Source organism: Brachyistius frenatus, unplaced genomic scaffold, assembly GCF_029030835.1.
Source record: "Brachyistius frenatus isolate BFR_SWC_R1_liver_20210118 unplaced genomic scaffold, ASM2903083v1 Contig_283, whole genome shotgun sequence".
NCBI lineage: Eukaryota > Metazoa > Chordata > Actinopteri > Embiotocidae > Brachyistius > Brachyistius frenatus.
This window is the reverse complement of record NW_027210882.1, coordinates 119,420-146,521: the sequence shown is the minus strand read 5'-3', so window position 1 is coordinate 146,521 and position 27,102 is coordinate 119,420. Positions and strand designations below refer to the sequence as shown.

Sequence of the window (27,102 nt, the reverse complement as noted above, 5' to 3'; positions counted from 1 at the left end):
TAGCCTTCATGAGCACCAGTGGAGAGACAACATCATTCAAGACGACGACTTTTATTCCTCCTCTGTGACCGCAAACACAATACATGGAGGACTGTTTAATATTCAGGGTTTAACAAGACATTTAGTGCGTACAAACAGTAACATGAACCACATTACACTGTAAGGATAAGACTATGTACTGGCACTTCTCAAATACACTCATACAAACAGAGGATGTGGTACTGCAACAGAAATACTGTGTGTTGGAAGTTTCTGATCCACCCTCATACTGCGTTTCATTCGTTGTTTGACCGAGTTAACAACATCATTTTTCACCCGCTCTCCTCCATCCCTTTGTTTTCCTTCTCTGCTTGCTCACCCCTCAGTGTTCAGACCATCTTTCTGACTTCAGACCCTGCTGCCCTCAAGGACCGTCGGGTGAGTAACCTGGTGGCCTGTGCCCGAAAAGTTGAGGGAGACATGTACGAGTCGGGAAACAGACGAGTGAGTGGCTCACTGCATTACTGAGAAAAGGATGAAGAGAAAGATTTTCTGTCAATAGCCTGCAGCTAAGTCAGTCACAGATCCGTCTCTAAAAGTAACATAATTCTCAGATAATATGACGCTGAAGGTCCGGGCAGCAAAGTCAGAACATACGAGTGTGTTAACCTGTTGGTTTCTTAGTTGTTTTAAGTTTAAACAATTTTTTGTTATCATTGTTAATCTATTTTATTGGCCTTTCTGTGTACATTCACCTTTTTAATTACTGATTTTCTTTGAGACGTGCTGATTCCCCTCCTCTCTTTTTCTCAGGCTGAGTACTATCACTTGCTGATGGAGAAGATCTATAAGATCCAGAAGGAGCTGGAGGAGAAGAGGAGCAATCTTTCCGACTGTGACACTCGGTCCGACTTGCAAGCGCTTCCATAAAAGACAAGAAAACAGCTTCTCCATTGTGAATCTTTACTCTGGAATTTCCACAACTGCAGGTCATGTCAGCTGCCAACCAAGGACCTAAAGGAGAGATGGAGGATGAGGGAGAGAGGCCCACTAACAGCTGGAAGGATTGCTTTTGTTGAGTTTATCGCAGTCAGAGATACAAAGAACTTTGTCATCTGTAAACCTTTGCTAGCAGCGAAATGCCTTCAACTGTATCTTCAAAATATCTGATGTGAAACCTGTCGAATAAAACATCGAGGCCAACATGGAGACCAACACGGTGAAGGAGATTACTGTTATTGGGACATCTTCCAGGTATCATTGTTAATAATACCAAGGAGATGTCTCACTTTTAGCAGGAAGACTAAAAAAAAAAAAAAACCTTTCCCCCTGGTATTACCATACAACCTGTCCCTTACGTGGATTAAGATTCTTGAAACCTCTTTGTGGCACTGCACCATTCATGAACCACTCAGCTGCTAGGAAGAAAAAGAGGGACTGTTAGAGGTCAGGAGGGTGAGAGGCTCAGAGTCTGAAGCCTTCTCAAACGCTCCTCCAAAGTTGATATGAAACACTGACCCCATCTAGTGCACACGTGGAGAGTTTTTAGTTTAGGAGGTTTGGTGGTCACTCGGACGGACAGACAGACAGACAGACGGATGTAGACAGAAACACAGATATATATATATAGAGAGAGATAGAGAGACAGGCATAGATAGATAGACAGATCTATAAATCCCTTCAGTTACTGTAAATAAGCAGGAGAAGTCATCTAAAACTGATATTAAACATGAGCAACATTTATTGTAGTATTACCATAGAAATATTCTAAACACAATGACTGGAGCAGGTAATGTGCAGGGTTACATCACGATAAAGTGCAAGGTTCTTCGCTCAGTGGTGGACGAAAGCAGCACAAGCGACCTCGTCGGGCAAAACGCAGGCGGCTTGTTTTGTCATGTCAGAACATTTATATATGGCATCAGCTCAGTGGTTATCACAAACGGTATAAAAACTATCCTGTTCAGTCATCTGCGTGACAAACACACAGGTATCGTTAAAGAATAAATATACATTCAGGTCGATGTAGAAAAATAACCACTAAAAAATACAGGTCTCCCCCGACTGTCTCCGCTTTAACGTCTCCTCGTATTTCAAGTCTTAATGACATCAGTGGAGGACGTCGCATCCAGACAAACAGAAACAAAATAAACTGGGACAGTGTGTGTGTGTGTGTGTGTGTGTGTGTGTGTGTGTGTGTGTGTGTGTGTGTGTGTGTGTGTGTGTGTGTGTGTGTGTGTGTGTGTGTGTGTGTAAAGGACAGAGGGGGACATTAATATCTCCACAGACAAAACAACAAATAAGATGCAACATCAGGCACTTCCATTCCCTGCAGCTTCATTGTCACACAGAGACAGTTTTAGGATCATGAGACGCTGACCCATCATCCTCAGTATTGGTATGAACAACATGAGGACCAATGGGACGCCACCGTGGGAGGGTCCAGAGACGGGACACATCACATCGGCCCCTGTGTCCACTGGGCAGGAAGCCATCAGAGTTAAGACCGAGTTAAGATTCACTCTCACTGAATACTGATGAAGGGAAAGCTGTGGGGAAACTTTGATTCTGTATTTTGAGTTATTATCCTGAATTAAATTGTCATAGTTATTTTTGATATCTAAATCTATTTGGATATCCGTTTTTATAATCTATTGATAATTTTAGTAACAAACCTTGAAGTGAAATTGTTTTATAAACTGGAAGAATAAACTTTAAAGGTGCATTATGGAAGATTTAAATCCCATCTTGTAATACCACTTCATACCTTAAGGGGCGATAGTGAGTCACTGCAGCGTCTGCCTTTAGTCTGTCTCTGAAGGTTTTGGCAGTTTGGTGGAATTTTGCATATTTATTTAGAATACGTTTTTGGTACCGTGTGTTTCGTTATTAGCTGCACTAAGACGTCCGTTTTGAATCGTTTGTTTGCTACATAAAATTGCTTCAGTCTCGTAGAAAGCTAACTGCTCTGAACTCCTTATCAACAAACAGCTAACATATCAACACCGGTAACTGTAACGTTACACAATTAGCTGCCTTTAGAAGTTATCGCTACAGAGGCAACGCTCGCATTGACGGCTGTTCACTCTCGAGTCTAAAACAAACATTGGGAGTTTCGTGTGAAACTTCATTCCAAAACTGATATTTCTTAGTAATCTGTGGAAAATATTTGATAATTTTTTAACAAAAAAAAAAAAATCTCCATTTCCATGACAACTGAGCAAACTCACTCTGTGAGATTAGTCTGTCAACTGCTTTATCCAGAGTCAAGAATGAACCTGCTGATGCTTAACTGGATTTTAAAATAAACCTTGAGATATGTGATCTCATCCCAGTGAACGATCACCTTATTTTTTTTTTAATCTGTGTTGTATAATCAAATGCAGCGAGGTCTTTTTGGAAAGCTCTTCTTGTCTCAACTTCATTAGCTGTGATGGATTAACTATTTTATTCTATGTTCAAATCAACAAAGTGATGGTCAATTCACTGAAAACTGTAACTTCCTAAAGGTCACACTAAACACTGTTTTGCAAAAACAGTTGTTAGTCCTGTAAACTTTGTGATTGTCAGTTCAAGCACGATACAGCTAAATCAATTCAGAGTACAAATGTGGCTTTTAGTGGAGAGTTTGTTGTACGGTAATTGTCTCAATGAGGCTTTTCCACTTATTGATGTGGAATTACATTTAGGGAGAAACACAGAATCCTTGTAATTTATTCAAAAGCTACTGAATGTTGGCGTAAAACGTCTTTAGACTTAAATGTCAGCTTTGCTATTTGCCTGTAAAACTGTCGGTCTCTCTCAACGAATGAGGCTCCTGGTGGACACACAAACCGTTGTGATGTAAATACAGTGCAAATCCACGATACATTCTGTTATCAAGTCTCTTGTGGTTTGTAATTTTGGTGTAAAGTTAATTTGTACGGAGGGCTGTGTGTTTTTGAGAAGAAGATGTAGGTGGACCAAGAAAAACTAGACTGTCTGTCTTTGCATTGATTATAACTGTACCGGAGGAGGAAGGCGTGCAGGCGGATCAAATCGCCTCTCAGAGGATTTCGAAACGCGCACAGGACTAAGCCGCGTGTTGTACAGTAATAATATAACAATAATATTTGTTCTGCAGGTTACTGCTACAGCACTGCATGTTAGTATGGGACTCACAGCTACGTCCACCTCACTGTAGTTGGAAGCATGTACCGTATTCAGTGTGGAAGAGAGACGACAAACAGCGGCTACGTTTACATGCACAGAAGCTTCTTCTTCCTCTTCGTCTTCACGTGGTCACGAACGGCACTCAGATCAAGACTCTGAGTGACCAGTGACGAAGTACATTTACTTAAGTGCTGATTGTTAATGCAAATCTAAAGAATGAGAGTGTTTTTAATTTAGAGTTTTAAGCTACTCTACACTCTTAAAACACTATATGTATCTAAAGGACCAGTTTTTAAAGGAAACTACGAGTCACTTTACCTCCTCTCACACATTTTCAACAGTGGAAGACTTCAGGGGTTGACAGCTACCCTCCGTCCTGCTAACAGGAACCGATTCTCAGCCAACGTCTGCGCCTCTTTCAGTTCTTTAGTGGCTGCGACTGCACCTCAACTACAATCAGCCTGAATACTTGGGTCAGACATTTTGGTCTGGAGTAAAAAAAATAAAATTAAAAAAATTAAAAAAGACAAAACAGAACCATAGTCCCGTATTTAAGGGTTGTATATGTTTTTCACAGTATTAGAACCGTCTCAGAAAATATCACATCATGATACAAAAAAAAACAAAAAACGTTTTTTTTTTGCAACTTATTAGTAATTCAATTATTAGTAATTCAATTATTATTATTTTTGTTATTATTAGTTAACTTGTCAATCTGAAGGGTAAAAAGTCTGAAAATGAATAAAATACATTAATGTAAAGCAGGATTTAACTGCTGTAATTTGTTGGGGTGGAGCTTTTTTTGAACTATTTTGCATCCAAATGCAACTCATGATTATTGTCATTATGGAATAATAAGATGTTGATTTTCTCGTATAATTGATTGAATATTTGGTTTTTAAAAAGTATGAAAATAGCGCCGTCACAACGGCTCTAAATGATTATCAAAAAAGTTGCCAGTTTACTGGATGCCAGACTTTATGTACCTCAACCTCGCTCACACACTCGCTCATCGTGAGCTGAGAGCCCACGATGTGAAAAATTGTTCCAATAGCAACTTTTAGGACTTCTTAACAAACATGATTTTTGTTAGTCAAGTTATAAACGGAACATTTGATCTGCATGGAGGGAAGCTCAAAGATGTTTGATGTGTTTGCTCCTTTAGCAAACGCTGCGTGATACTGCTATATCTATGCAACCCAACCCTTATTTAGTACAATAGTATCACGTCAGCCTGTCTGTCTGTTCAAACTCTGTTTCAATTACACAAATTCCTCTGTTGTTATTATCAATTAGAGATTAAAGTTAGCTGTCCATGTCAGTCCCACTGTATGGGACAGTCATCCCATTGAGACGTTACCAGGAGTTCGGCTGTTCAGTCGCCTCAGTGCATGTAAATGTAGCACTCACCGAACTGGAAGTAGCTGGCATGGGAAGAGAGAGAGAGGGTGCAACACCACCATTCACACACTGTGATAAAGTCACTTCCTCCACCTCCCTCTCGCAGCGCCTCCACTGCCGACCTGCTCCCACTCAGACCTCCAGGACCCAGTCTCTGAAGAAGCCTTTGGCCACTCTGGACTCTTGGAAAGTCACTGTGAGGGAGTTGAGGGTGACGTCTGTGACGGTCACCTCTCCTGGGCCGACGACGGGTCTCCAGACGTCGCTCGGCTTCTCCGATGCAGCGACCTCGTCTGGTTCAACAGCGGTGCACCAGTCGTCTGTCTTCTCCTGTCCTGATGGGAGGCAGGATCATGGAGAGACAAAGACGGAGGGAGGAAAAGGGCAGAGTTGCAGTCAGACAGCAATTACATCAAGCTTATCACTCGTGGACTATTATTGAGTTAACCTCCCTGGAACTGACGTGGATCTTTGCTCTGATAAATATTATGAATTCACAGAGGCAGGAACAGACAACTATTAGTGTTTCCCAGATGCCTCATTATTATTTTGGGGGAGACGTCTTTACTTTAATTTACTGCCAACTGAACCTCTTTTACATCTGCAGTCAAACATTAAACATTTGAGCTTTAAGACAAAACAGCACAACAGCTGCAGGTGTTTTTGGTAGTTTCAGACAGATGCAGTTGTCACTTTCTCCATCAAGCGCCCACATTGGTTAAATAGCAATATGTGCACCCATGGGTGTCTTAAAATTGCCATCTTGAAGCAGCAGAAAGCCAGTGTGTGATTAACCAACAAAAACCTGGTATTAGAATTAAATCCTATCCTGTAATACCACTTTGAACATCTTGTTCTGCTTCTGTTTTACCATCATCGTGTTTAGAATATCCTTCTTCTTCCGATGTCGGCAGACTGGACGACTCGCCGTACCATCTTGTGGTACAAAGTGGTATTACAAGAAAGGACAGATCGGGGCTAACTGGTTAGCATGCTATCTTCAGCAGATATCTCTGTAACACAATACAGTAGATGTCTGTAGTAAAACATCAACACTGGTATTTTAGTTCATTTTTAAACCAAACTAAATATCTTCCACATTGACCCTTTAAGTCAATGGGGCAGAATTTTACTGTCATTTTAAGGGCACATTATTTAGGTAGCAACATGCGCCTGGACAGGCAGGTGCACAACACACTTATACTCGTATTTGTTGCAAACAAAGAGATGCACAGCAGCGCACAAACATACCAAAAAATGATAAATAAAAAGGTTACAGAGAGAGATTCTCATTATTTTTACATCAAACTTCACAATTTGTTCAAAAACAGACCTGTTTCATCTGCAGAGAAGCCTGCTTGGCAAATCTGCTGTTACAATATCCAATCCAACAAGGTACAAACATACCTGGATTTCAAAGGGACACTCTGATTGGTTTATTTTATGTTGCACCCAAAACATTCTGATTAATCATGAGTCTAAGTACAAGCCTTTTCTTCCATGTACCTCACTTTGGTGCAGATTATTAATTGGATTTGGACAAATCCTAAATGATCAATAAAAAAAAGCCGCAAGAGACTGCAGACATTTACATGAAAAATAGAGTCTTTAATGGGTCTATATTTTGCCCTCAGCATCAATTGCTCTTTAATCAGCTCAGGATGAGGCGAGTTTTATGCGTTTGGTTGCATGCCCAGCGAAAAGAGTTTGAGCTTCGAGGAAGTTCACTACGAGTCGAATAAAACTGGGTCACGACGGTGATTAGAGTCCACTGGCTGACCGACTGACACACATACCATTTAAAATGCCTTCGCTCATCTTTGCCGTCTCCTTCGGTGCCTCCTCTTGCTCCTCCTCCTCGTCATCTTCTACACTGTTGTCCACCTCCTTGTCCTCGTCCTCCTCATCCTCGTCCTCCTCCTCATCCATCCCTTCCCAGTCCTCTTGTGTCAGACTTGGAGAGTTTGAGCTAAGGCATCTGAACTCCGACCTCCTCTGTTCGCTTTTCCGGTGTGCCAGTAGTGGTTGTGGGCTCTGCCTGCAGGCCATGTACGGCTGATCCTCGTCTTTTGGGACCAGAGAGCGCGTCAGAGAGAGACGCAGGCGAGGCGGAGGTTTCTCTGGAGTCTTGTGAGCGCTGCGGAGATCCATGGTGTAGACCGTATTCTGAATGAAGACCAAACAGAAAAACGACGTTTGACAATACGCACCACCGCCGGACAGGCGGTCAACAAGGGGAAAAGATGTTTAAATTGAATTCAAAACGTCACCTGCAGAAGGAGTCTCTTGGCTTTGGTTCCTTTCCTCCTATGACTCAGAGCTCGGTCTCTCTGCTCTCTAGAAAAGTCAAACAGGCTGGTAACTGGTTGGCAGAAAAACACTGACTAACTGACCATTTTTAGTTGATGTTGTTTGGACAGAAAGGTAACAGACTTTTATCTATATGGGTTTTCACTGGGTAACATTTTCCCATCAAAAAACATAGATTTACGTTTATTAACTAGGGTCTGTCATTCAGCGTAGCGCACATTAATGTGTGCCTGCAATCACAATGAAGAGAACTGAAGATGCGAGCGATAGTCTGTCTTCTGTGAGCAGCGGACACGATTTTGGTACCGGAAGTGTTCTGGTTTCTGTTTATAGTGGAGTCGTATTGACCAATCAGGAGCTAACTGCAGGTAAACAGTCCGTGTGGAGAGCAAAGAATGAGGAACGCATATAAAATGTGATCTCAGAATCCATCGGCTACATCGTTTTAACTTCGATAGCAGATACGTTTTGAGTTTGGACCTCCAACAAGCCAGGACAAACGCTGATTCCCCATGGGGAGAGGTCTTTGATCTTGGTCTGCTGAGTCATGATCTTTTATGATAAATATAATCACAGAAGTGTATTTCTGCCCCACTATGTGTCACAGGTCGAGCTTTTCATCAGGCTCGTATTACGTGTCTTACTTCTCTTCGTAGGCCTGCAGCAGGCGCTGGTCCAGAATGTGTTCCTCAGGTTCCCAGGTACTATACCTGGACGAGGTCACAGAGAAGGGTATAAAAGCCTTCTTTATTTTTCCATGAACGCCATCATTTATTTGTTTTTATAAACAGTCAGCTGATTAAATCAGTGTGTTGATTATATGTGTTGCTGGTTTAACATTTCCCTTTAAAATGTTGTCTGAAAATGGGCTCACACATTGGCTCCATCTTCTTCAGTCAAAGTGGATGGTATCATCTACAGAGAGTCAACCAGTCATTACGTTTTAATCACAGAGTGAAAGAAAGTTTTTTTTATAGATTTAAAAAAACAAACAACATAAAAACAAATTCTCATACTTTTTAATAACTTCTACACCTTTACTTAATTATATCATTGTTCTAACTCATGGTGAATATGCTACTGTACACTATCATTGTTACAGAGTTTTTCTTTGTATGTGCGTAATTTGTTGTACATGTCAATGTGATTATGAGGAAAATATTTCATTTCATGTTATCCATCCATTGTTCTGTAACTTAAGTCCACACACTCACTTGGGAGGCCATCCTGTCCACTTCAAGAGATACTCCACGTTCCCCTGTGGAGACACAAAGTTTAAGAGCAGCCTCAGTAAACAGGTTAATGTCATAATGTCACAGAATATAAACTAGTTTTTACTTGTTTTAATCTAACAGTCATTAAAAGGTAAATCAGCTGATGATCAATGAGAAATTTTAAAAAAGTATTCTTATTCTGTAGTCTAGAAAGTCTAAAAAAAACACATTTTAGATTTCCTCAGGTCAGATTTCATGTTATTATGATAGTGATTCCCAAACTGAAACAAGACTCCACCTGGTGTTCAAAATCCTGGCTGAAAGGCCCTCATACTGGCCCATGTAAAAAAAAAAACTTAATTTATTTTATTTCTATTTTAAACAACAGTTATTATATACTGTACTGTATACACAACATATTTAATCATATAAAAATTTGTTGTTAATTTAAAATTTTTAGAAATTCGCCACTTAGCAAAGCGCTAGCATTAGCTTGACACAACTGAATTCAAACTCCTCAGCCGTTTATATTAGCAAGTAGAAAGAGAGGAATTTTGAAATGTCCCAAGACCAGCTGTTTCTGCACCGCAGCCCCGCCGAGTATGAATGATTTTTTCTGAGTGCTCTGATTGATAAATATATTCTTTACATCTTAAAATTGTAGCCTTGTGTTTATTCCCCATAAAGTTGTCTGAGGCTGCTGCTTGATTACATCAGTGAATTACATTTTCTGGAACAAAAAAAACAACAAAAAAGATATCTGCAGTAACAAGTGGTACTTGGAGCATCTAACTCGGAATATGCTGATACATGGTCTGAAAAGTTTAGGAAGTTTTGTAATCAGGTGAAAATGTCAAACCCTGAAGGGCTGCAACTTCTGCAACATTGATTTAGAATTTATGGAAACTTTTGGAGAGCTGCATCTCGTTGATGACCTGCCAAAGGCTGCCTGCATCGTTTGTGGGAGATGCCACGTTTACTTTGTTTCCTGTTTGATTATAACTGCCCTCACGACAGAAAAGGTTACAGATCTCATCTCCACAAGAGTTTCTATCAAGCTTTAATCATGATTAAGAAACGACGTGACCATAATTCCCCAAATTGCTCCTGCTGAATCATAAATTTATTGCATCATACATCATATAAAAATGAAGTCGTTCAATTAAAAGTCCTACTCTTGTTTCTATGAATGCACAACTGATTGATCACTGTAAATTAATCTCAGCAATGCTTACTTGCATTTTCTTATCAATAATCATATCTGTACTCATGTAGATTATTTCTATTGAATAGAGTTTATATGTGGGGATATGTTGACATGCCATCAGAAAATATAATTCACATATCATTTAAAATGATCGGTATGTTTTCTCCATACTAGCTAAGCCACTCAAAGTCAGTCATCCTTGGTGACATCATCCCATAATAACTTCCAGGCTCTCAAAGGTATTCTCAGCTGGTGAAGTCACCACTTTTCCCGACACCCGGTTCCTCATATACAGTAAAAGAAGATGAGTGTACTGCCTAATTAAGAGCATCCCATGTGCTCGGCTGTAATGAATTAATCTAAAAAGCCTGATTTCCATACCTTACAACACAGATCACTTACATATTTTAACACATGATGCATTTAAATAATATGCACACATAGACAATTTTTTTTTTAATAGCTCTCCACTCCTTATATGTTGGCATATCACTACTGGTTACATACATCTTCTGAACGCACTCAGAAAATGTATGTTGTTGTTAATCACTATGATTATATTCGGTATATTATAGCTGAAAAACTTGATTAATCACAGTTGATTGGCAGTGAACGACAAAATAATTTATTATTTAGTTCATTCAAAAAGTAAAATGCCAAAAATTCATTTTTATAATTAGTTTTTTTTTTAATTAAGCATTTCAAAGAGGTCATTTTTGGCTTTGGTATATTATAAAAGGTAATTTAGACCAAACTTCTAACAGTTTAAAAGTTAATCGGTCATCAAAAATAATCATTAGTTGCACTCCGGATGCATTTTGTAAGAGATTACACTTGAAGCCTATCGTTTTCACACATAAAACTAGTTTCTATCTGAGCATTTTTAAACTCGGCATAAACTGACCAACATTGCTAATGACAGAAAATGCAGCTTAATATGCATTTAATATTTCTACCTTTGAATCTGTATTTATAGCTTTGACTTTTAAAGTTCACAGATGTGAAATCAAACAGATGTTTTCCTTACCAGTTTGGTTACAGTGGTGGAAAGTAGTTTCAGGGGGCCCTCCTGTGCCCCTGGGCCTCATAATTCCTAGCTTCGCACCTGCACATGTCAACACACTATGGTAATTTAGACTCTAACCCAATTAGCAAGCAAACGGGCCCAAAACAAAGGTGTGTGGTTGATAACGCGCCTTCCTCCAGCCTATTTAAGGCAAACACCTGACACGTTAAGCTCTCGTGCAATGACAACAGTCTCCACGTTACGTTAGAGGGACATCCTCACGTCACCGCCCCCTTAATACAGCCTGCAATTAGATAACCAGATTAGTAGCGCACTACTCTTCATTTAATCTCCCAAGCTTTCATTAGCATCCAAAGTAGCATCCCCCCCCCCCCCCCAAAAAAAAAAAAAATGTGTCTCCGTCAAATGCTGACAACGTCCGCAGTTAAACGGACTGACAGATTTGGGCAACATTTTTTTTTTTTTTTTTAAACCTTTACCTTTCTAACTCTTTTCTTGACGACTGATTCCACAGCAAACACTTGCTCTCCAATCGCCGACAGCTCCATCTCTGCGCACGCTGCCGTCCGCTGGGTTTTAACTGCGTCCGTCTCCTCCACAAAACGGAGCTAACGTTAACTGCTTACGACAGCGGCAACTCCGCTCCGTCCGCTGCCCCCCGGTTCTCCCTCGGCCGCCTACTTTCCCTGACAGTTTAAGGCCCCATTTATCCAGAGCGACTTGCTTGCGTCCGGTGACTTTACAAAATCTGCGACACATCTGCACACCGCTTGGCGCGCGCCCGGTTCCCGACGCGCGCTCCCTGACGGTGAGTCGGCGCGCGCGCACCACCGAACTGCCCCATCGTCCTCCGGTACTCGGTGTCAGTATTGATACCAAAAACAATGACAGCACTCACTTACTTTACTTACAGTAGCAACACCACGATGTTCAAGTATTCTAGATCAATGAAAAAGTAGCATTTGACAGCCGCAGCTGCTTGTTTAACTACTTTATAAACGGATAGAAAACATTCACTGGTTCCTAACCTCGGGTTTGGGACCCTCCAGAGGGTCACAAGATAAGTCTGAGAGGTCATGAGATGACTACAGGGATGGAGTCACAGATCTGTTCTCATGTTTTTACGTTCTTCTAATCTGTGCTTCTTGTGAAATATTTGATTAGTTTACCTGTCTGGACTTTTTATATTGTGAAACTACAAAAACTTTAGACATCTGAAACGACACAAGGGCCCCCCAACCCAACTTTCTGTAAGGTGTCAAAAGCCCAAAAGTGTTGGAAAACACCATCTAAATCTTTTACTGTGTTAATAAGATTATTCTTTAATGTAAACTCTTAATTTGAAAAGTATCAAGGAACGGCACCTGTTGAAGAAAAAAGGACAATATTTACCTCTGAAATGTAAGATGGTTAGAAGTAGTACAACATGAAAATATACAAGTACAAATACCTCAAAATTGTATTGAAGGACAGTACTTCAGTGCTGTAAATAACATATTTACCTTCCATCAAACATGTCCATCGAGGCTGAGAAGAGGGACATTCTGCTTCACAACTACACAATGACCCAGAGGGTAAATAATAACCAACACGCCCACACTCTCACTTTTACATAAAGTGCCATTATAAGCATTTTATTTCTATGCAAAAAAAAATACAGCGACAATCAGGATTCCTTTAGTGGGAAGGACTGAACAGATTGTCATGGCTAAAAAAAGCAAATGTGCGACACCAGTCATGATGTGATCGGGTTGAACACTCTCAGCAAATTAACGACAACTTCTGTGATGTTTCACTGCAGGTCGGCATAAATGTAACGTGACGTTAAATGTCCAAAGACTGGGCTGGAGGAGAAGAGTGTCTTTTTAAAATAAGACATGCACCACTAAATTCTTTATAAAAGTCGTATACCATTTTTAACTTTCGTAAAGAACATAAAGTCCTTGGCGGCAAAAGTGAAAGCATGATTACAGATTAGTTGCTCCGTGCATTGGATGAGCATCAGCTGTTTCTCCTCGAAAACTATGATCAGTCGGTGCTTTGGAAATAATCTCCTGAAATGGTGTCAAACTGCAAAGGCCCTCTTAATCTTTCAGAGCAACACAAACATATATTTTTTTATGTAAACAAGTTAAGGCCAATATTGTCATTAACAGACAATACATGTACAGTATAAACAGCTACACTGATAAATCTGAAAGCTACAACAACAGAATCTCTCATTAGGCTCATTTCACAACACTCAACCACACGACACATCTGGCTGAACATTAGATCAGAAGCCAGTCGGTCAACGTTCACTTGTAGTTCCACATTTTCTTTGTCTAGATTATTCACCACGTTCTGCTCTCCGTCTCTGCTCCCTCTACACATTCAGATTCACCTTTACCTCACCAGACCAACTCTCCAAAATCCCCCTTACTCGGACACTTTACAGATCAGTACACCACTGCTGACCGTACCCGACTTGGTGGGACAATCAGTGACTTCCTCCAAGAGCTGCGTGCGGCAGGTTTGACAAAGGACACGTTAGAAGAGGATGAGGAGAAGCCCTTCATCGGCTGAACTCCTGTGCTACAGAGGGCTGCTGTGGTGGTGAGCCTTTGGACGAGTGTTAAAGACAAATTAATAAATAAAAATGAATGAGCGTCACACCTTGTGGTGTTTGAGTGTTTTAACATGTCTGTGAGGTGTCATTTTGAAACTGTAAGAAACTATTGTGGTTCAAAGAAAGTAGAAATGGGTGATATGAAGAAATGTTGTTTTTTTTCCAAACTGATGACATTTTAGTGACAAAATCTTTTTGCTGAAACTTAAAAGTTCACTTGTTTGTTTTTTCTCGAGCTTTTGACCACATCGAATAGTCCTCATCAGATTTAATGTGCTCAAACTATATACTGCAGAGAATGGCTGCAACTTGAATACAATTTCAGAAAATTTTCAGAAAATATTCAGAAAATTTGATACGTAAATTAAATAGTCTAAAACTCAGAGATATTTGATTAAAGGGTATTAAAAATACCAGTAAAATGATGTGGAAGAAGCTAAAATCAGAAAATTCTTGATATTTTTTTTTCCAAAAAATGACATAAATGATTGAAAAGCTGTATTGAAATATTATTTATCTGGAAGTTGACTGATCAACCTCATCGTTTTGGCTCTATTGGAGTGCTAGAAAACAAGTAGTTCACTGGTTCACCAGTAATTAGTCGAACACCTGCAGCTCCACCCAACTCAGTCTGATGATGCGGACAGTGTGATACGGTCAAAAGCCCCAGAGAAAGCGAGAAAGAGGACTTTCAGCTGAGATTGTTCGGTCAACTTCATTTTTTAAACTCAAGAATGAACTGTTAAACAGGAACTGAGCGTATTAATACAAAATATGGCCAAGTTTTCTACAGTTAGAAAGATATTCCTGCATTTGATTTTTATCAATAACTTAAGACAGCAGGTTTCATTATCATTCTAACTTGATATAACTAGATATTGATGTAGGGCAATAATTGTAAATATTGCAATACTTCCTCGATGACAAGCAGACCTCCTCACTTTGAAGCAATGTTAACAATTAAAAAAAACAACCCTGGATGAATGATGTTGTTACTTCTTCTTTGGAAGGAAATCGAGGCAAACGTCCAGCAGAGGGAGTGCTTGGACTGCCTGTTGCATTTCTGTGTTGCCGTATAAAACTGTTGTGTCAGCACAGACTCTACAGTAAAGGCTCAGTCTGCGCCAGAAGTGTCTGGGACATGTTGGGATACAAAGTTGGCAACGTGATAAATCACAGATTTTTTTACCTGTGACATGTAAAAGGGACAGAGCGGAGGAGTGAGACGGAGCCACGCGGAGGCAAGGAAGGGCACGCTTTGGTGAAAGTGAAGGACGGAGGATTGAAGACGGAAAGAGATTGACGACGAGGAGGGAGGAAAAAAAAAAACAACAAAAAAAAAACACGTAGACACATCAGTGGACATCATGACTAAAGCAGGGAGGACCACTGAAGGAGACAGGCAGGTAAACACAGGAGGTTTCATAAAGCCTGAACTCACATGACTTTGGAAACTTGTAAAGTAAAAAGAAAAAAAACAAATCAACAGCTTGAAACAGACACTGAAAAATATGTATCAATATGTATAAAAACACAAGAATAGCAGAAACAGGATAACATTTCTTAAAGTCTTAACTGTGTTGTGAGAAAGGACTGTGATTCTTTAAATCTCCCTGTAAAGTGTTTGCTTCCTTCATTGCTTTGCATCTCATCAGATAAGTGTCCAGCAATGGCCGTGTAAACAAAACCCAAAAAAAAGGGGGTGGGGGGTAAAAATACATCTGCAAGTGTGCATCGAGGCCATTGGCTGTGCACAAACGCTACTTCCTCTCCAAATTCATTCTGTGATTGGCCCGGTGGCACAATTGGAGCTGTGACTGGCTGGTTTAACCCCCTTAGCCGTCAGACCGCCACGTTTGATGCGCCTCCACTTCTTCTGAGACGACTAAGAGGAGTTCGCAGTTCTTCCCTCGCAGCTGCTGGCGGAGAAACTTCCTGTGTTTGGAGTAAAATCAAAGTCAGTAAAGTTATCAAAGTAGAGTAAGTTGTAAACACAAAACTGCAACACCGTCCCCTTAAGAAGTTATAATGGTAAATGCATTAGAAAACAATAGAAATGGATTTGTGTTTTATACACTGAATACTGTTGTTTTAGCTCCGTGTTGGGTCTCCACCAGCTGGTGGAGGAAATACCAGGTGACTAAGCTGCTAATTGCTCGACATTTACTACCTAGTTAACTTCATACATTTGCTAACATATAGCTAGCATTATTAAGGACGGGGCTGCCACAAGAAAAAAAAATACATCTAAATAAAGATCCTGCTCATGAGAAAATAACACCAGGTTAAAAGCTGTTCATTCTAACAGAGCGTTTTCAGTCCTCTTGTTTTGTTTATGTACTTCACACATTGCTGATCTTACTTTCATCCAGCAGACTGGAGCTACAACAATATCTGAACTGCTTAATTGTTCCACGGTACCAGAGTAATGACAATTTACACTAAAGTATTGACTGTAATTTAACAATTCCTGTAGCTGCTTCAGGGTAAGAGGATTTCCAGTGATGAAGGGATTCGATGCTTTAACTTTGAGAAAGCAGCAGGAATTGTTAACATTGTCACAGTTTGGAAAAGACTGAAAACCAAATATGTTACCTAGTCAGCATTTGCAAATAAATCCTACCGTGAACCAAAGTGTTAAAGGGACAGACCAAGGTGGGCATCCTTACACTTACTGCTAATAAGGCACAAACTATCCATTTCTTGGCTACATCCTCTACATGGACAAATCTATAGACTAATTATTCTGAGCTTTAGGACAACAGAAAGGTGAAACGGTTATGATCGTGGCAGCATGCCAACACTCCCCGTCATCCTCACTTGAGCTCATCCGGGTCACCGATGGGTTGAGGGTTACGTAGCTTGGAGTCCAGGTTGTAGTAGACTCCCCCCACCTCTTTGACTCCGATCCAGTGCTGCCGTTTGAGCGGCAGCCGGAGAGGCCCCCAGCGCAGGTTGGACGGTACGTTCAGGATGAACCCCTCCACGTTGGACAGCTCGATGCTGCCGACATCCCTGCGGGAAGAAGGGATGCATTTACTTTTCTTCCCTTTTGTACTGTTAGAGGTAGAAGTATGAAGTTATGGTGTGTTTGTTTTCAGGCCAGAACGTCATAAAACATTATTTACCATCATGTTGCAATTCATTATAGCAGTAAATGCTGTCTGTATTGAAGGCAGCGTGTTTACTGGGGAGGGGATTGATACGTCATAACATCTAGATGCATGTATTGATGATTTATTATGGAAATAAACTGATGAATTTGTCAGGTTTTATAAGTGTTGGTCTGTCTGTCAGATGGACAATCCCATTTCGCTGTAATAAAACGGATTGAACAGACTGAAAACCATTTTATTTGATAAAACAGATGCTGACACAGTTTTTCTGTGGGGATATAATTTGCAGTTGAAAAAAGTTATAATGTGTTACCGCAACACTCAGCATATTGCGATAATGTCGCATAATGGCTCGAGTATTGTGATAATATATTGTGGGCCGTCTGGGTCAGACCTCTTGATTATTTGGCAATACTGATAACTTCGCAATCATTCGTTCAATTCAAAATGCCATAATCGTTATACAAGGAGAAATCAAAAAGTTCTGAGACTGCTTCTGTTGTTGAGCAGAGAGTTGTACCATGACATGCTCCACTCTGCAACACCATCGTAACTTCCAAGTTACACTTGTTTAAACTGCACCTGAGTTACACACGTTTTTGTGTGTGTGTGTGGGGGGGGGGGGGGTTAATGCGCATTTGTGATTTCACAATGAACGTCAAATTTTGGGCCAAAGTCATGAAGTCGACAAAGGAGACCATGGAAGTGCTTCAGAAAATCCACGGCAATGAAGAAATGAGCCGCGCGAGTAGCATTCCCGTTTCAAGAGAGGCAAAACGTCCCTGGGTCACTGTGAATTCATCCTTTAGGGTCAAACTGTCGACACCAATATCTACTGTGATGTTTTAAGGTGTCTCAAGTTTCAGGTCCTTGATGAAATCGTAAGTGCGCACATACCAGCGGTCAAAAAATGTGTGTCATGGTCATGGTGCTGATTTATTTATTACTTTTTTTTTTTTTTTTTTCAAGCAACACGACTTGAAATACTTATTCACAAGGGTTATAGCTTCCCTCTGGTCCACGCACAGGCAGCGCTGCGCTCAGTTTGCATGAAACAAGAACAATTCCTGAACTTTTGGATCCACCCTTGTATAATTGTTGACCATTAAATCTAGCAGACTTTAGGCCCAAGATGAATTATATACACTGCAGCCAGCCTTTCATTTCTGTATGATGTGAAATTGTCTTAAAGAAACCTGCTTGAGATGTTTTCATACGGGGCAGGAGTGACAGCATCACTGTGTGTGATATATTTGCTACAGTAACAATCAAAATAGAAGCAATTCTGCAATTCACAATATACTACAAGGCAGTGCCCGGAGAGTCATAACAGTCTAACAGCCAGAAAATAAAACAACATGGCAAATTAATAAAACAAAAACATTTACTGCACTACAAAACGCTTTTGATTTTATAATTTTCCACTGCTGACTGTAATGACGTGTAACAAACCACAAAGCGCATTTTCTAATGTCTGGAATGGAAAGCTGGTGTATCAACGTGTACAAACTTTCCATCCATCAAAAGTCAAACAGCCTCTAAGTGTCAAAAGGCTGAACTTTCAGCTTTTAAGTTCATAGACAAAAACTCCTTTTCTGCAGTATCAGATCACGTTTAAAAACATTGTTCCCGGTGCACTGATAATAGACCAGAACGTCCTGTAGCATAATATGTTGTTGTTATGTTGGAGCTTGTTTACATTTTTTTGACCCTTCCTTACTTTGCTTTTTGTCAAAATTAACTTATTGGTGAATAGTAAATCCCTCCGGGATTTCTTTTTGACAGCCTGAATTACATGCAAAAGGTTCAAAAGAAACAGAGAAGTGTCGCTGCTTTTGTCATAAATTTAAGAATAGCTATGTTTTTGTTCCTGTTTTGCCCAAAACAGAAAAACAGGAATACATTTTATCGATAAAGCAACGGTGTCTGCTGCAGCTGTTTACAGTTATGTAAGACTGATAAGGAGGGAAGTACGAATGCTGATAAAACTGTTTCACACTTTGTCAAATAATGGAACTGCTGACTAATCGAAGAGATCATTCAAGACCGTGCTGATCAGGTGGCAGCAGAGGACACAGGGAGCATCTTTCTAGCGTTTACCTTGTGTTTACATTCTAGGATTGAAGTGGGTGCTCCCTTAGTGCAGCTGTCGCAGCTGTTTGAAAGATTTTCGGTCCCCATGTGTACTCCCGCAAGATAAGAAAGTAACAGGATATAAACAACAAAAGAGGTCGAACAAAGAGAATTTGTTTTTCTTTAGGTTCGGCTCCCTCTTTCAACTCTCAGGAAACAACGAGGAAAACAGTGGAAAAAAATAAACTGCAGCTACAACATAAGGAAATGATGTGAACACTGGGAGGTGGAAGCTTTTAGTATCAGCCTTACATACCTTCTTTTATCCCACCAAACTGCCTCAAAGCCTCGTGTCTGCAGCGCTGCCATAATGACATTTACGTCATAGTTCCCATTTCCCAGCATGCTCTTCTTGTGAGGTGTCACCATAGTGCTTGGAGAAAGCCTGCAACAATACGAGAAGAGGGATCATGTACAGATTGTCCACAACACATAACGTTTATATGCTAAATACTGGTTGGTATATTTCGGTACGCCTGGTCTCTCACCTCTGGTAGATCTCCTGCAGGGTGTCCCGGCTGAAGGCCGTCCCATCCTGGAAGACGTTGTTGAGCGCGTGCAGGGCGCACAGCTCCCTCCGCTGCTTCTCATGATAAATGGCGGGGGGTGTCAGAGAAGGCTGGGGAGGAGCTGGGGGGGTGAGGGAGGAAGAGGAGGATGAGAGATCCTGCTGCTGCTGCTGCTGAGTGTCCCTGGGATCCCTGCTCTTCCTCTCCTCTGCTGCCACCACCACCTCCCCACCTCCTCCTCCTCCTTTCTGCTTGCTGACCTTCCAGGGCATGCAGCCCAGTTCCTGCAGGCCGCCTCGCCCCTTCCCCTTCCACTCCCCGGCTGGATACGGAGCACTTCCCATCCTCGCACGTTCACCACCACCACCACCACCACCACCGCCTCCGCCGCCGCCGTCGCCTCCGCCGCCGCCACCTCCTCCCGCTCCACCACTACCTCCACAACTACTACTTCCAGGACGCTACATCCGCATCATGACAACCATTGCCATGGCAACCCCTCAGCCGCTCGGAAGAGAGGGAGCTTGTGTGTCGCTGTGTACGGTCTGAGGGGAGGTGGTGGTGGTGGTGGGGTTGCAAGGTAAACGACACCTGTGGCTGTTTAACACAGCAACACCTGCTCTCTCCGAAATGATGAAGAAAGGTCACGGAGGGAAGGAGGGGGTGGGTGGAGGGGGTGGAGGGGGGTGGGCGTAGAAAGTGGAAGTCAAGACGGAATAACCAGCGAAGATCCCGAACAAAAGACACTCCGGATGCTCCCAAAAGACAGATTACTCCTCCGACAACGCCACGGCGGAGTCGTCAATCAGGCTGCCATCACTCTCCTCCGTGTGTCTCCACTTCCTCCATCCTCTGTGTGCCGTCGACACCTCTTTTCATCCAGCCACCGAGCCTAGAGCTTCGCAGTTCTTTCCATCACCGGGCTGCTGACCGTGAAGCCTCACTTCCCCTGGAACAGCTCTCACAGGGGGTTGAAGCCGAACACGGAGGGACGACCTGAGAAGCAACTGAAAGGCAAAAAGAAAAGCAGCATTATTATGACACATTTTGTTGTTGTTGTTGTTGTTAATTGCTTTAAAATAACAAACATAGTCCAACAAGAACTGAGCAGAAGCCCAAAACGACACGTTTAACTTGTTTACTTAATGAACAGCTGGTTAAACAGCACGCTTAAAGCAGAGCTGAATTAAGTTTTTGATGGTGACAAGAGAGCTGAGAAAACATGATATAAAGCTCCCAGACCCGTCTTGGTCAGCAGACCCCAAAATGAGAAGAAGGTAAACATTTCCAGCAGCTCTTGTTCTGGATAGAGGAAGCAGGCTGTTCAGCAAGCTAGCAAAATATGACAACAGCCACACACATCAGGGAGCTCACACCGCGTCGAGGAAGCCCGGCCGCTGTTGTACTTCAACACTACACAACGCAGAGATGCATTTAAGCCATGTTAGTGAGGGATCTCTGTCGTTGTGGCTGCTCTACGTGACTCCCGTGTCCACAGCATACACGACCACAGCGTCTCCTTTAACGTCCTATAACTTCATTTCCCCCCCCCCACCAACACCGACCACTTACCCGCCCGTTTCCCGGCGGTGGCGTCACAGCTGGACTGCCATAAACCGGTCTAAAGACGGAGTCTGTCCTCTGCTCTTTCCCTAAAGGCTGCTCAGTCCTTTGTCTCTGCCACTTTTTTTTTTTTCCTGTTGTGTCTCTCTCTCTCTCTCTCTCTCTCTCTCTCTCTCTCCGTCCGTGCAGACGCGGACATGCGCAGTAGCGTCTCCCTGGCTCCATGTTGCTGTCACCGCCTGCGTCAGTGGCCGGTGGAGCCGTCCCTCCCTCGAGACTGCGAAACTCTCGCATTTTCCACTTTATACTCACCTGTGAAGCGACACACCTCACAGTCCTGCTTTTGACATCTGGTTTGCCGAGGCCACGTGAAAGTAGTTCAAACTCGATTGGACTTGACTTTTTCCAGGGATGGTGTTAAAAACAAATAGAAAGTTTTCTTTTCTATGTGCTGAATTTAAAGTGGTTATAATTTATCATTTTTATATTACAAAGAACCACATTAACTAAGGAGCCACTTTTAGTGACAGATTTGAGGTCATTTATTTTCCCATTTTTGCTCATTTTGGGTCTCATTTTGCATCTATTTGTAGCTATGGGACACATTACCATTTGTTGCAACATATGATAACACGGGGAAAATATGTGGGAAAGTCTTCACACAGGAATCTACATGAAAATGTTCCAAAACCACATTACCAATGGGCAAAACACATGTTTCACATGTTTAATGTGATCAAAACTTTTTGCACATGTGAAATTTCTTTGTTTTTTCTGGATGGGTAAATTTTAAAATGTTTGTAGAAAGCTCTCCCTAATCATCAGGCCACTCTGCTTCAGTCAGGGATATTTAGACCATTTATTTCTGGCCATTAAGATCAGTCTACCAAAAAAGTTTAAAGAGATTAAGTCAGGTTGACACTTCATTGACAGTCATATACTTGTAAAGTAAAGGGGGTTTAAATAAATCTCAGTTAAAACTAGACTAACATATCTATTTACTGGCTGTAATACAGTCATTGTCCTTTTCTAGTTATCTGTTCACCGCAGCAACATAAATACAGTCTATCAAAACCTGCAATTACATTTGAGCTAGCAGAAGTAATTGTTAAACTATTGAAGAGCTGTTTTCTCTTTGTGTCTTTTAGAGAACACACAGAATACATTGAACAGTGCTGTTGAACTCTCGCCCCAATATGACTTGTGTTTATTTTCTCTGATCATTTTTAAATTTTGATATCTCTTACAAATTATGAAGGATGTGGGAGGCCAAAGAACTGGAGCAGAGTATGAAAACATGAGCCACAGGCCCACACAAAAGATTATGTAGCAGAACTACAATACATTAAAATAGGACAATTGTGTGTGTGCGACCATGATATCCAACCAAAAGCATCTGCGGCATGTTGAAAACCAAAAGACGACCGGCGGTAGTAAATCCATCTGGACAGTGGTAAACCAGCAGAGTGACCAAAATACCTCAGGCAAAGAATCACCCTCGCACTTAAAGTCAAAATTACATGTTTAACACATAAATGAATCCTGCCACCTTATTTCTTCAATGTCCCAGTTTTCTAGCCAGGGCAGAGGCCATGTCAGCCAGCAGCTCCTCCCTGATGCAGTCCTCCCTCCGCTGCAGCTCGTGGACGAAATGTCCCCTCAGCTCCTTCGTCTCCGTCACACGCCTCAACAGATGCTGCCGCGTCACACGCTGTTCCTCTTGAGGACGGTCCAGCTTGTTGTCCACCAGCTCAGGACTCTGGCCGCACAGAGACACAGCCCTTTTCAGACTGTCCACATCCAGCAGCTCATCTACAGTCTGCTTTCGACCCAGACGGTCTGCATGAGTGAGCACCGGGATGACGTGCTCCATGGCTCCCTCTCCGAACAGTTCCAGGGTGGCTCTGATGGCCTGGGCGGCGTCCTGGTCGATCTCCATGCTGCAGTCTGGAGCCCGGATCACCAGCAGGAAGGCGTGCGGTCCGGGACTGACGAGCTGAAGGCTCCTCAGAGTCTCCCTGGCTCTCTCGTTGTCCTCCAACGACGTCCCCAAAAGATCTGGGGTGTCGATCACGGTCAGATCTCTACCGTCCACGACTGTCCTTCGCTTGGTGCTCTCCATTAGAGGACCTATAGGTGCCTTTGTCTTACTGTTGCCCAATAAAGTATCAGCAAGGGAGGTCCGGCCTCCGCCAGCGGGCCCCAGCAGGATCAGCCTCAGGCAGGAGAGGTCAGTGATGGTCAGATCTGTCTGTGACTCTCTGGACGACCCTGCAGAAAAGAGAACTTCTGTGATTGTTTGTCAAGTCAACTCTTTATTCTCCTCTCAGATCCTCTCAGAGTGGAAAGAAATGTAGTTTTAAGTTCAGTACTTTAAGTTTGGTTCAGATCGAGACAAAACGAAGTTCAGCTTGTGATGTGATTTTTGGTTTTAGTTAAGACCTCCTCAGTCTAAGTTACTGTATTAAAAGACATCCACATCAGAATAGACATAATTGATGTATCTGTCCTGGGTGAGCGGATCACAAGTGGTCCATTAAAAGTACAGGTGTGAACGCACCTAGGACTCGTTGAGATCTGATCTGCTCAGACCACATTTCAGCAGCTCTTCTGTGATTTAAACACAGTGACCAAAGCCTCCTCTGTGTTTATCTTTTTTTCTTTTAGTTTTAACATTTACAAACATGAAATACATCATAAATTTCTAACAAACGGTGCATAAAAATATCTCCAGCAACCAAAGATGTCTCATTTTGTTAAATGCTTGTAGCTTCAACTCCTCTCCTCGTGTTTCTGTACATGTTCACGTGCATATAGAACGGGGAAGTTAGATCGGATCACAAATGGTCCATCGAGACACATGTTAATGACAGGTGTGAACTGACAGACTGAAAGCTGGCCATTTGGACGGATGTTAATGTCAGGTGTGTCGAGGGCCAGTGAGACATGAAGAGTCACAACAGAACAGAACGAGACTTATTTCTACTCAAAGGACTGTGGAATACGTGAGGGAGATTCAGTCAGACAAACATGAAACAGCAGATAAATTAGTAGATAAAAATGAGCGTGAACTGACCTGTGATGGCATCAACCAGCCGCTTGAACCTGGAGGAAAGTCCTGAGGAGTAAATTAGAAGTTAGAAGGTTTAAGTTTTAATTAAAGCTTCATAATAATTATGCAGACCTATCACCCAGTTGTTATTATGAGTCTGCATAAATCACTGAGTCACTTCCTCTGATGACTCAACTTTGCCCACTCAAACTGTAAACTCTTTCCGACCTGTTTACATCTATATAAAACGTTCATTTACAACACACAGTAACGAGTAAACAACATCCAACAGAACAGCAGGCAGCGCTCACCGACAAAGAACTGCCAAGTTCGAGACAGCCACTTAAACAAGCTCTGGATTCCTGAGACAGAAAACATGAGGGGAAAAGTCAGCAAATGTTTTTTTTGTCATCAAAGGTTTTTTTTAAGACTCGGTCAGAAATGGGATGTTTTTTGTACCTCGGAGGGTGCTGACGAGGCGGCTCACCCAGCTCCACAGAGCGGACAGACCTGAGGCAGAAGCAGAAATACACACTCGTGTTCTTGAGATCTTGAGATCATTACAGCGTTTTTCTGTGCTACCACATCAAATCAGGCTTTAAGGGGGAGCACACCGTGACCTCTGACCTTTAACAGATAACTTTAAATTAACTCACCAGTTAAAGAGCAGAAGAGACGAATCGGCCATCGGATCAGAGCTGGAAGAGCTGCAGGGAAATCAAACCACTGTCAGGATACCAGATTGAGATATTAAAGGGATTTATAGAGAACTATTTCTCATTGCAGGCTAAAATGAATATAAAATTATTCACATTTAATACAGTCAGATCCTTAATTAAATCAATTGAACACAATTAATGTGTTGACAAAAGCTCTACCAATGCTGGCTCCTGATTGGCTGAATGTAAGAAACTCTGCTGATATAAGTTTGATCCTCACTGGACACATTTCAGTCATTCAACAAACCACCAGAAAATTATAGTTTAACCACCCAAAACAACGTTTCATTTTTAAAGTATCTAAATGTGAACATTTTTACCCGTACTGTTTGAACACACAGATGGGAAAATTTGATTTTACCATTACATGGAGTCTGAATCACAGAAAGTGTTCCTCCATTAAAAATCTGCAAATCTGCAGTTGGGATAACAGAGAACCGACTGATCTAAAGACCTTTTATGGTTTTCAACATTTCACCATATATATATTTCACACTGCATGATATTATTGCTCTGTTCTACAGACACTTGTTTTCCAGATGTGATTAAAAATAGCCACACTGGAATGATGACCATTTATATTACAGAGTGTGTAATGATCTGTGGATGAACCAAGAAATGCACTATTTATTAAACATTTAATTAAAAAAAAGTGTTGCTCTTTGTGGCCTTTTAGTGGTATTTGTTGACAATAACAATAACTACAGATTCTTTGGTAATACCATGTTAATTTTGAAGTGGTGTCTGTCCTCACCTGGATCATTCCTAACATGTTCAACAAAGTTGAATCTGTTTAACAACTTCTTTTACTTTAAATTCATGAAACAACATGTCTCATCTAAATCCTCTTTTTCTATAAATTTGACAGAAAGTGTTGCTGAGTGACTGACTTTGTGAAAACCTGTAGAGAAGATACCCCACCACAGTAAAAGCTCCCATCTGGACACTGTTGCCGTTCAGCCACCAGCCTAAACAGGGAGGAAACATGACATCAGTATTGCAGTGCTGTTCAGCACTTATCATATCATGGGTTTTACCTTTCACCCAAATGTGGAAAGCAGAAATCCAGAGAAAACCCTGTTGCTGAATGCTGAATGGTGTGTGTGTGTGTGTCTGCAGTTAATACTTTCATTTAAATTGTTTATAATTTAAAGGCTGATGTTACAATCTGCCAGTTCAGGATTATTTTGATGAGGAATGTTTATCGGACTTTTAAATGTGGCTGCACCTTAAATGGTTTCAAATAGATTATTTAACAAAACTACATAAAATGTGTTCTAGCAGTATTACAAATGTTTCCTTTATTTATTTTTTTCTCAACTTTAAAGAACTGGAAGGTAACATGTTTTTCATTGCTTTTATTTTGAAAATCCCCCTGCAAGTCAGAAAGACTCAGCCGCTAACTCGATGTATTAGATTGCATACTGCACCGCTTACACTCTACACTTGACAAATGTATTAACGACTTGGTTTCTGCACCCAAGATTCAAAAAACACCCTTAAGTGAGCAACAAACATCGTATTAAGTCCATATTCAAGTTGTATTGTCATACAACGGATGTTGAACTACAAATAATACTTGTCAGCAACATATTTCTTGCTTTTAAAGGTTTAGTTGAGGAAGTTTTTGGATTTCTTTCTCACCGGCAACAGCATCATCAGAGTCCTTCTCACACTGACACTCCATTTCTCTGCAGCTGGCAGAGCGTCAGCCGATGTCGAGAAGAACAGGAAACTGCTCTCAACTTTCACTGTAAAAGTCCTAAACTTTCAAAGTAACACGCCGGTCGAGAAATGTTTATAATGTTAGTGTCATAATACACGTCACAAATTATAGCTGGGACTATAATCAAGACATACAGACAGAGAGAAGAGTCGTAAACCAAAACAGGACAGCCATATGCAGTATAATGTTGTTATAGCCACTCTGATCAGTGGCAAAACTTTCCCAAGGATCCATTACCTGAAAGATCAACCTCCTCCACGTATGTCATCTACTCTCAGTCCTGACGTAACTCACATGTGGTCTGCGTTGAATGTGAAGACTTCTTCCTGCTGTTGTGAAGCAGTATTTGCCTGCACAGGCCTGCCCAAAGCTCAAACACTGCTCCT

At 41.5% G+C, this 27,102-nt stretch overlaps 3 protein-coding genes across 7 annotated transcripts; all 3 read right to left on the bottom strand.

Annotated features, from left to right (window-relative positions):
* Window positions 1–49: 49 nt before the first annotated feature.
* On the bottom strand, window positions 50–12,069 carry cbx7b (chromobox homolog 7b). 4 transcript variants are annotated; one of them, XR_011312036.1, is made up of 7 exons: window positions 11,770–12,068; window positions 9,057–9,100; window positions 8,487–8,552; window positions 7,803–7,869; window positions 7,329–7,698; window positions 5,542–5,867; window positions 50–503 (listed from the first exon to the last, which is right to left on the bottom strand). XR_011312036.1 is itself a non-coding variant. In XM_069722173.1 (7 exons), the coding sequence occupies exons 2-7, from the start codon at window positions 9,066–9,068 to the stop codon at window positions 5,665–5,667; spliced, it is 759 nt and encodes a 252-aa protein (XP_069578274.1). In that variant the 5' UTR covers window positions 9,069–9,100; window positions 11,770–12,069; the 3' UTR covers window positions 4,799–5,664. The 4 variants fall into 4 exon arrangements, 3 of the variants coding, with proteins under 3 accessions (XP_069578274.1, XP_069578273.1, XP_069578275.1); XM_069722173.1 differs by lacking the exon at window positions 50–503 and adding an exon at window positions 8,717–8,757 and having other exon boundaries at window positions 4,799–5,867; window positions 11,770–12,069; XM_069722172.1 differs by lacking the exon at window positions 50–503 and having other exon boundaries at window positions 4,799–5,867.
* An 823-nt stretch (window positions 12,070–12,892) lies between these two features.
* On the bottom strand, window positions 12,893–20,012 carry josd1 (Josephin domain containing 1). The gene is made up of 4 exons (XM_069722186.1): window positions 19,636–20,012; window positions 19,404–19,532; window positions 16,719–16,913; window positions 12,893–15,833 (listed from the first exon to the last, which is right to left on the bottom strand). Exons 1-4 carry the CDS (start codon window positions 19,998–20,000, stop codon window positions 15,734–15,736), a joined length of 789 nt encoding a protein of 262 aa, XP_069578287.1. The 5' UTR covers window positions 20,001–20,012; the 3' UTR covers window positions 12,893–15,733.
* A 1,757-nt stretch (window positions 20,013–21,769) lies between these two features.
* LOC138634942 (uncharacterized) lies at window positions 21,770–26,862 on the bottom strand. 2 transcript variants are annotated; one of them, XM_069722183.1, is made up of 7 exons: window positions 26,635–26,862; window positions 25,881–25,958; window positions 24,928–24,978; window positions 24,731–24,781; window positions 24,583–24,633; window positions 24,296–24,337; window positions 21,770–23,490 (listed from the first exon to the last, which is right to left on the bottom strand). In XM_069722183.1, the coding sequence occupies exons 1-7, from the start codon at window positions 26,675–26,677 to the stop codon at window positions 22,778–22,780; spliced, it is 1,029 nt and encodes a 342-aa protein (XP_069578284.1). In that variant the 5' UTR covers window positions 26,678–26,862; the 3' UTR covers window positions 21,770–22,777. The 2 variants fall into 2 exon arrangements, with proteins under 2 accessions (XP_069578284.1, XP_069578282.1); XM_069722181.1 differs by lacking the exon at window positions 26,635–26,862 and having other exon boundaries at window positions 25,881–26,319.
* Window positions 26,863–27,102: the final 240 nt, after the last annotated feature.